This window comes from Pygoscelis adeliae, unplaced genomic scaffold (genome assembly GCF_000699105.1).
Source record: "Pygoscelis adeliae isolate BGI_AS28 unplaced genomic scaffold, ASM69910v1 Scaffold290, whole genome shotgun sequence".
Taxonomy (NCBI): domain Eukaryota; kingdom Metazoa; phylum Chordata; class Aves; order Sphenisciformes; family Spheniscidae; genus Pygoscelis; species Pygoscelis adeliae.
This window is the reverse complement of record NW_008823965.1, coordinates 81,233-91,073: the sequence shown is the minus strand read 5'-3', so window position 1 is coordinate 91,073 and position 9,841 is coordinate 81,233. Positions and strand designations below refer to the sequence as shown.

Sequence of the window (9,841 nt, the reverse complement as noted above, 5' to 3'; positions counted from 1 at the left end):
TGGTCATATCCTCCCTTGGTCTGAATGGAGATGTAGTGCCACAGTATACGATGGTTAAGAGATCACAGGACGTGGGAGTGATGGGACGCCGATTTTTCAGCAGCATACTGTAAATCATAAGTCTGACGAGCTTTGCTCCCAGTCAGAGCAGCTAGTCCTGAGCAACAGAGTTTCCTTCTGCTCACTTAGAGTCTTTTTTTGATGAGTTTCTCCAGTTTCCGTATCCGAGAGGACTCCTGCTCGGGCGTAGGAGTGCTCAGTGAAAGGGAGCCGGCGTTCTCCACTCCGGAGGGGGGAGCCGGGAGGCGCTGGCGGAAGAGGTCCAGCATGCTGCTTTGCTCGCTCCTCTTCAGGCCCTGCAGGAGCAAAAGAACAGTGAAGCAAGCCAGTTAGACTTCATTGATCTGGGGGCGGGTGTGCATGAGAATAGCTGCAGGAGAGCCCAGTTCAAACCTCAACCTTTTGTTCACCCACCAAGAGCTGGATGCAGACCTCTGGATGATCCCGAGACAACTGGGCTCAGCCCTGGGAGCCAGAGCAGGTATGAGCGTGCGAAGTGAACTGAAAAGCTGTTCTTCAGCAGCAACTCTACACACTTTCAGAGTACAGAGGATACACCTGCCTTAGAGTGCTTTTCCCACTCCCCAACCCCTCTGTATTTCTACTGAAAAAAAGTTGCCAACAATCTCAATGCAGTGCTAGCAGACGAGCAGAAACTCTGTGGGACTGGTTCTAACCTTCATGTCTAGTATCTTCTGGAAAGTGTCGGTGCTGCAGTCAGCAAGGAGCTTGATGTAATTGTCGACAAACACAACCGGGGGCTCGTGTGGAGCCATAACCACCTGCCAAGACAAGAAAAAAAAGAGATCAGACAAATTCTATGAGTAAAAGCCAGCGCTCTGTCAACTCAGGCACACGAGTGACAGCAGGACTGGCTTCTCCTAAAATAAAATGCTTAAGGAACAAGAAAGAGGCTGTACGTGCTGCTAGTAACTGAGAGGTAAAGGTGAGCGAAGAGAAGTAAAGTAAGGAGCAGGGAGGAGGACGGGGTCTCTTTCCGCCCAGCAGTGATGCTCAGACACAAGGGGCTGCCTATCATGTTTCAAAGAGCAGCAGGACTTTGTCTATATGCCTGTGGGCTGGCAGGCACTGGCGTATTGGCAAAGCTCAAGATTTTATCTTGTTGCATGGGGAAGACTAGCTGGGGAGTTGCTTGGGGGAGAAAGGCAGCGCTGGTGGTGGTGGGAACGCTTAGAAAGACCCCAGCGGATCAGGCAGCCGGGATGCAGTCCAGACCCTCACTTCGGCTGCGCATCCCTCTCGCTCCCTCCTGCCTGGAGCAGAGCAGAGACAGCATGTCGCAGGGGAATCTGACAACACTCTGCAGTTACTCCCTCCGTCCCCAGGACAGCGTGGCTCAGAGCAATCTGCTTTGCAGCCCTCCTGCTTCTGACACGAAACCTGATGGGTGAGCGGTGCCACATGGAGCCGCTCTGTCTTTTGGGTGCAGCTCCTCTTGTATGCTTCTCTGGAGAGACTGGGATGCAGCATGCGAAGCCCCCGCTGACTTCTGCCCCGGAGCTCACACCCACTTAGTCCCAGCAACGGTCAAGTCAGGAAGAAAATTAAAATAGCCTTGAAGCTGGAAAGATGATTACTCATTGTTGTATTTTCCTTACATAAGCGGTACGCCCCACAGAGAACACATTTTTGATAATGCTGGGCAGTAAACCCATCCTTCTGGGAAAGAGAGAGAGTGTGTGTGCACGCACGTGCACACACAGGGCAGAAACAGCACAGGACCGAAAGAGCACAGGACCAGACTCTTCCCTGTCTCTGAAAACATTTCCATGTTTCCGTTGACCCAGCTCACCCCACACTGTATTCTGTCACCGAGACATTTCTTTCTTTTCCTGCACTTCAGACCAATGAAACATCATAGCCATGTATACACTTATAAATCCTTAATTTACAGCCCTTGTAAAAATCTTCTGCCAAGATGAAAAGCTGGAACTTCAGAGAGCATAGCCAGAGGAGAAAGGAAAAAGCTCTGCGGGATGTACGCACCCTGACGCCCTCCTCCCCGCTTGCATCTGCGCTTTGTAGGGCTTAGCTGAATGAATTTGTTTGTGCCATCTATGGGCTCAATGATGCTCCTACTGAATTAGCTGCACTGGTGTAAGCCTGGGCACGCTACTGTACGGTGGTATTGTTGTATGCTACAGAGGCATCGCTTCTGAACCACCTCGGTACCAGGGAGGAGAGCCCTGAAAACACCGAGGAGGAGGGTATTGGCCTGTGCTTCTGATGGGGTGAAATAGTTCTTAGGGAAAAGACTCTTTAATGTACAATCTGGAAACGGCAGAGAGAGTCTGAGCACCGATAAAAAGAGACAATCCACAAGGTAAACAGAATGGCCAGAGATGACCAGTCAGCTCTGGGCTCCTGCAAGGAAACCTTCCTACAGAAATACTGGTGGTCCAGTGGGAGCAGGCACTTCCAAGAGCCTTTTTTTCTCTCCCAAACCGAAGAGATGGGTGCTGACACCAGCCCCAAGCACTGCGTGTGGGTTACCTAGGCTCCGGGTGATCTGTTCAGTCACTACGATTAACAAACCTGCCCCAGCCAACCATTCAGCCCCATCACCCACTGATTACACGGGCATTATTTTGTAAAACAGCTCTGCGGGGCACTGAACGCCATAAGCGTATCGCTGTTTAATTACTAGTTACACTGACACTGAGCCCTCACTTGGGGCCAGCAGAAGTGCTTTATGCAGCAGCAGGGCGAGCACGGGATGTCTGAAAAAGCAGTCACGCTGCTAGTCTGCATCCTATGGACCGGCACCGCTCTGCAGCCTGCGCTCCCTGCCCGAGGCACCTCCTGTACTGCTTTAATCTCGGTCCCGATGAAGCCAATGTGATGTTAAGGGTAGACAAATTAACTCCATTACTTTCCTGATTCACATATAAGCTCCAAGGAAAGACCTGTTTCTGTATGCAACAGGCACCAATCTTCCCTGCTCCTCTGTTAGCAGTACCAGGGCATTTTCCTCCAGGTAATTTCTAAGAAAATTTAGACTTGCTTTAACATATCTACTAACGTCTCAGTCACCTTACTCCAAAAGCATGGAGTTGCAGAACTAATTTCTGAATTCAGAACGCAAACTCAGCCGTGACATTCCTCCGGGCGCGGGAGCAAAGCCACGCTGAGCAGCAGGCAAGCACGGAGGGAGCCTGGACTCCGCACCCCTTCCTTGCCTTGGCTGCGGTTTACAGGAGGCTCTGGCTGGCAGCTGCCTGTCCTGCCTGACCCCAGGTCCCACTAGTTCACTCACAGGAACATCTTCACAGCATTGCTGGTGAGCCCGGGACAATCCCATTGCCCAGGAGGGTACAACTGCACAGCTCCCATGGCTTTTCCTGGGATCAGACCTAACTTCTTACTCCAGCAACAGGGGGGAAGGGGAGATTGCTTTGCTTGTTACTTTTTATGAAGACAACACACTGCTTTTGGGTCATTTTCCAGGCACCAGGTCTGGAAAATGAAAAAGGACTCTGGTGAATACAGTAAGCCAGACATGTTTGCACTGGCTGTTACACTAGACAGTAAACAGGTGACTCAAGCATGGCTTGGCTCCCCTGCGTGATGGAGTCTGCACAAAGGCCTGGAGTAACCTGAACTGGAGGGTTTGCCCTGCGGCAGACACTTACGGATGCTAGCTCTGATTTTCACAAGCTCCTGAGGGAATCTGGTGCCCCAACTCTCCTAGTAAGCAGAACTTGAGCCCTCGGTTACCTTGAAAAATGAGGATGAAAACTCAAATGCGATGTTAAAAGAGCATGGGGGCAAAACCAAGGCAAATAAGCCAGTTCTGTAGAACAGCTGGCAGCACACCCGGACAAGCTCGCATACGTTCATGTGCAATTGCAGATTGCCGCGTTCAAAGGAAGGGCCCCCTGGAATTCGCTCGCTCCGATTCCCAGTCCAGCAGTCTGGCTGGCAGGTTATCAAAAGTCTTGAGTTACCTTCAGGATCATTTCAGCCCGAGTCATGCCTTTCACCACTATCTTTGTGTAGCTGGCAGGAGCCTTCCTCACCACTTGGGACCCAATGGAGGGCAGATCCAGGAGAACCATCTTCAGAGAGTGAGTGTCCAGCAGCAGCTGCAACAGTTAAGTGCACCCTGTTATTCAGGTCCCTTTTACCAAGCTCCATTAGCTGCTATAGTCCAACATGCTTAAAAGTTTTAACGCTTCCCACGTTGGAAAAAGTCCTGGTAATTAGACTGCAGGAACAGGAGGGATTGACCCATGTAATGACGGTGCAAGGAGACACGATCACCCGTGGCTACATATCAGCACCGTTTGTTGGTTTTAACAGAGCGCTGCTCTGCTGACTTGAAATGACTTACAGCAGTCAACATCTGGCACATAAGGCATGGATTTCCAGTCCTCTTCCCCTCGACAGTATAAAGTGAAACAGTCTCGATTACCTGTAGCTGTATCATTATTTAGATACCGAGGTCAAATGAATTAACACCATGCTTCCTCCCGCACCCAACCACCCATTGTGTCAGGTTTTCTGCATTTACTCAACCACTCGATTCATTTTTTTCTTTGAAAAGAAAACTGCAACACAATACAGCTACATCGAGAACTGCTCAATATCCTGTGCTCAGCGGCACCCTGAAACTCGCAGCCTGGATGCTGGTTTTTACTAGACCAGCAGCTAAATAAGCAGCAAGCAGCAGCCATGAAATCCAGCAAAGGCAGACAAGCACCATCTGATGACAAAATGCTGTGGGTTAGGGTTTCTTAGAGCAAAATTACCCCAAATACCACGCTCTTCTGATTGCACGAGGTATGTTTAAAGAGGTGAGACGAGACCAGTGAAGGACAGAAACCTGAAATCAAACTAGGTGAAGAGGAGCGCAATTTATTTATACAGCAGCGAGCGTGAAAACCCGCTGGGCTGTTGGCACACCCGGTGCATTTCCTGCAAAAGGGCTCTCAGGAGCAGGTGGAAGCTCGTTCTGGAGCAACACACAAAACTACGGGCACTGCAAGACCCCCCCCCCAGCAGTCACCGCAAACAATATGAACATTTATGGTACAGCTTTCAGCACATGTGGGAATTCAGTTCAAATACAAAGGACTGAGACGAGGAGGAGGGGCGGTGGGTCACGCCAGTTCAAATCTGGACCCTGTTATCTGCAGCAGCGTATCATTGCTGTGTGCTGCCTGTTTCATGGTTTGCATGAGATGAACCGATGCCATCAATCTTGTCCCGAGAAGTCAGGAAACCACAGCACAAACGAGCAGCTCTGTGCACCCCGGAGCTGCTGGAGCCTGATGTCGGCTCAGGCTGTCATAGCTGGATTCCTGCGTGTCTACAAGGGATCCCATAGACGGAAGATTTTTCCACGGTTGGGGAATTCACATCTTTCCCATGTAAACTCTCTCATGTCTAACGGGAGTTTTGTGCACTCTGCAGCCTTTCCCACAGACGCAGCGCTCGCAGGCTCTGTCGCCTCACCCTATTTCCCCGCCGTTATCCATTCCAGGTCCCTGGCACTGCTAACTCACTGCCCAAGCTTGTGGAGATGGAGAACTGTTGTTAAGTCAGAGACACAAACCCACAGAAAGTGCAACCCCACAGGTCTTGTTCCCCATGCTGAACACCTCCGTAAACACCGCCCTAGTGTCCAGATTTCAAACAGGATTATTAGCAAACAGCAAGAAAAGCTGTGTTTAGGACCGGGAAGGCCGGGAGAGCATATTCCACAGCAACATTTGCACCAGGGGAGAGAAACCGGTGGGGAAAGACGCCGGTGGGTGACCAGGGGGGTGTTCAAAAGATGCTAAGGCAACTGAGGACCTAGATGCTGCAGAGACAAAGGCGGCCAGCTTCTGAAGACCTCTGTACATCTAACCCCAGGAACGTGGTTATAATGAGATATATTCACTGTGCATCAGGCTAATAAAAACCTTCCCAGTCTGCTTTAAAGAACCAAATTGGGCCTGTTATTCCAATACAGTAATATTAAAACCTTTTAACATGAGACACAAGCCCACTGCTGGCAACCAGTTAATCACTTTAGATGCTTATTTAAAAAAAGACTTCGTTTAATCACTCTCAGGTTATTGCTCATCGCATAAGATGAGCAGGAACCGTGCTTCACTCATTTGCTTTCCATTAAGAAAGAGGAAGGTTTTGATGTAAAGCTCCTGTTTCATTTTGCAGACACACACTGCTCAGAACCCATCTTTGATGCCTAAAACCCAAGCAGCTTTTAAGGCACCGATTTGAAGTTCACAGCAGTCCCATTAGGGACAATTCTGCCTTTTTTTTTTTTTCATCGGTCCACAGGGGAGCGGCTGTATGTGCAGGGGACAGCTGATAGCCTGCCTCATCCAAACCTCATCCTTGCAGAGTAGTGGGGTCCCAGCCCACAGGCAGGGGTGGGAGGTGGGGGGGTCACAGCCCTGCAGCTGCACCCACGGTCTCAAGGTAATAAACACCCTGCGCTGCCCACCCACGAGCAACTTGGGGACAGGGGCTCCTGTCAAGGGGCAGCATTTCAACAGAAGTGTGTACGTTAATTCAAGTGGCAATAATTCAACGTCCTTTCCTCCCTGAGATCATGTCTCACCATCCTGCAGTAGCTACAGGTCTCAAAGAGCAACAGGGAGGCAGGTTCCTGGGAGAAAGCTGGGGAGTCCTGAGCCCCAGACGATGGCTCGCCACTTCCCTGGGTCTCAGTTACTGAGCCGCAGAGGTGGAGACAGCTCTTCCCTGCCACGCAGCAGTGTTTCGACGTGCGTTTGCAACGCCTGAGGAAGCGAGGCGTGGAAGGCATTTATGCAGGAAAGAAACTGTCCTGTCTTCAGGCACTGCAGCATCTCTCACCTAGTGAGATTCAAAACTCCCACCAAACCCAGGGCCTCCATTTAGCAATTTTTAGGACAGAACAGAGAAAACACTGCACTACGCCTCCACAACCCCGTCCTCCCGGCATGGCTCTGAGGAGAGGAAGACAGCGGCCATCCATAGCTAGCAGGCAAACTGGAGGAAGCAAAAATCTATTTGCGCTCACTGGAACTCAGCCAGGCTCTAGCAAAACTGCCATCAGGCTGCGGAGGAGCCCCTGGGCTCCCACGGCTTCACTGCCTCAGAGAGGAAGGAGCCAGCACCTGGGAACAGTGCGCACAGTCCCTGGGAGGATCCGGTGTCGCTTTGCTTGAGCGCTGGCATGCCGCCACCGCAGGCACGCGGCGCTGAGCACCGCCGTCACTGGGCCCGCGTGGGGAACGCGTAGGAACCAACCTGCTCTTGGCATACACACTGTCACGTGAGACCAAGCACTGCGTGTGTTTTATGTTCAACAACCTTGGTGTTTAAACTACCTGAGCAGAGAAACTGCCTGGACACCTGGGTTTTTGGTTTGGGCTGGTTGTTTTTTTGGTAAAGTTTTCCTGTTGTCAACTATGGGTTGACCATGCCCCAGCTCTTCTGAGCAGAGAAGCAATAGGCTTGAGTTTAACCCCAGGAGGAGGCACAGTAGCAGCAGAGGGAGATTGAGTGATGACCTATTCTGTGAAAGGATGGGACAGAAAAACAAGCCTTTCTGAGAAGACAGGAACTTCTTGCAATAGTTTCTGCTATGAGCAACCTTGTTCTCCTTTGTGTGAGCACACTGAAGACACCTTAGAGAGGTGCGTAAGTAGTTTGTTGTTCCTGTACTGTTGTTACTTTGACTGGCAAAGCGAGAGCCCCCCTGCTTGGGAAGATGCCTAGGACCCCTCTCCCAGGACAGGTTCAACTGTGGCAGGATCACTATAAACCTGCTTCCACCCTGCCCTGTACCAGAGTGTATTCCTGTTGCCCCAGCTGCACCACGGTTCAGGACATGTAACTCAGCTCTCTGCCCCTTTTTAACAAAAACTGCCTCGACTCCTTGAGCCCCGAAGTGATGAAATATTACAGCCAATGCAATTGCTTTTTCTTACCTGTTCTGCACCCACCATGCTAATAGGTTTGCACTTGAAGAGGTGGTTAATGAACTTGGGAATGAAGGAGCTGCAGAGAAGAGAGAGAAAATGACACAACTACATGTGAGTCTTCGGAGTCAAACAGTTTTCTGTGGTAACAAAGCATGCAAAAACAAACCAGGATGGCTTTCCACAAAGACACTGTAAGTGCCTGGTTCTCAAGCTGACTCCAGCCACATTAAGTATACTAAATAACAAACAAACCAACCCTAGGTCCAATTCTTTTGTTTTAATCCATACTGATCTCTAAGTTAATTGAGAAGTTGCACACATACTCTATGTAAATAAATTGCTACAAACTATATAAGAAGTATTACAGTACAAGGTCAAGAACAAGCAAATAAACTATTATACATAATAAAAACAGCAACACGCCAGGATTAGTATAGCTATTCACAGAGTGGAAGTATCGTGATTGTATCCAGAACCTACATTTTACTGCATACAAGTAATTCCATAACATGCATATTACACACTAAACTTGAGGTCCAGCCAAGGCTGGAGGTCTGCTGCGCCCTGGACACTCACACAGAAAGGCACTCTTCCAGAAAGCTTCTGGCCAACACAATCAAGACAAGAAAAAGTTTTGTGAAAAGGAAAACACCATTACCCTATTTTACTAATGTGGAGTGGACTTCAGACTCGGAAAAATGACTAAGGTACATATAGTCAACTGGGGAGAATTTGGCAGGGATGGAAGCCCAATATTCGCCACCTTGGACAATGTACTCCAGAGCATTGGCTTTGGTTTTAGCTTTTTGCTTCTTGATTTTAGGCTTTGTGGTAGTTTCATTCTTCAGTGGAGAAGCAGATGCTCCCTTCCAGCAGAAAGCGCTGGCTGAGCACCCGCAAGACAAGCTCCTGCCCCACCTACTCTACCGAGGCACAGCACCAGGAAAACTCAGGAGCTGAATGCGGGGAGAGAGGCCAGCGTGAGCAACACGAACTCCGTCTGTCAGGACCACACCACTCATACTCTTGTCTTCCTTTCGCTGCCTTGTTTCTAATGTACTCTGCTTCTCTCACACGGCCTTCTTTGGCTGAATGCCTGCGAAGCTGACGTTTCCAGGACCTTGTCTGTGACCTGGTGGCAGGTCTTAGATTTTAATGGCTCTGTCCTAAGTTCATATAAGTCGGTCTGTTTTCTGTCCTTTTGAATGAGGCGCCATTTATGGTGACGATCTAAATTCAGCGTGGTTTCCCCCTTGCATCTGTCAAGCTATTTGTTTCCCCTTCCCACGAAGCGAGGAGCATGGACAGCATCTTGCTTGCCCTGCCACCTGTTTTCCAAGCCAGGACATTTATTTTTTGCCCTTTCTCATGGAAGAATGACAAAAGCGTAGCTCAGGCACAAAGCATGCCAAGCTGCTGAGCAAACCAGAAGAAATGGTTCAAGGAAGAGTCTTTCCAAGCGAAGGCTCCTTCCCTTCCCCTTCCCTCAGACACAGCCACGACCTCTCTCAGTGAATCATCTTTTCCTGGAGAGGCGTCAAGGAGAACAATTTCAAACTACTATTGAGAACCAGCTACTGGGCTGCCCCAAACAGCTTTGAATTTGGCCACCAGAGAAACGACCTTGGCAACAAAATATAAATAAGAGGAGGAAAACAAGCTCTGTCTCGTCTTGCACGAAAGCATTACAGCAGAGATGTAACTTCTCTGTTTTAGAAGTCCATTTTTCAGGTGTATAACTAACTCTCAGAGGGCAATTAGAGAGTGCCAAGCACAGCTGGAGCTTAGGTGATCCTATAAAATGATCAGTCGGTAGCAGCTCTGGATGCAGCAGG

General features: G+C 49.7%; 1 protein-coding gene across 1 annotated transcript in view; it reads right to left on the bottom strand.

The window, feature by feature from the left end:
* Position 1: 1 nt before the first annotated feature.
* VPS53 (vacuolar protein sorting 53 homolog (S. cerevisiae)) overlaps positions 2-9,841 on the bottom strand; it is a 66,581-nt gene continuing 56,741 nt past the window's right edge. Inside the window, exons 19-22 of the mRNA XM_009324184.1 lie at positions 8,013-8,082; positions 4,029-4,166; positions 738-842; positions 2-356 (exon numbers count right to left, since the gene is read on the bottom strand). Coding sequence (XP_009322459.1) covers positions 186-356; positions 738-842; positions 4,029-4,166; positions 8,013-8,082 — 484 coding nt within the window. The 3' untranslated portion in view covers positions 2-185. The remainder of the gene's footprint in view (positions 357-737; positions 843-4,028; positions 4,167-8,012; positions 8,083-9,841) is intronic.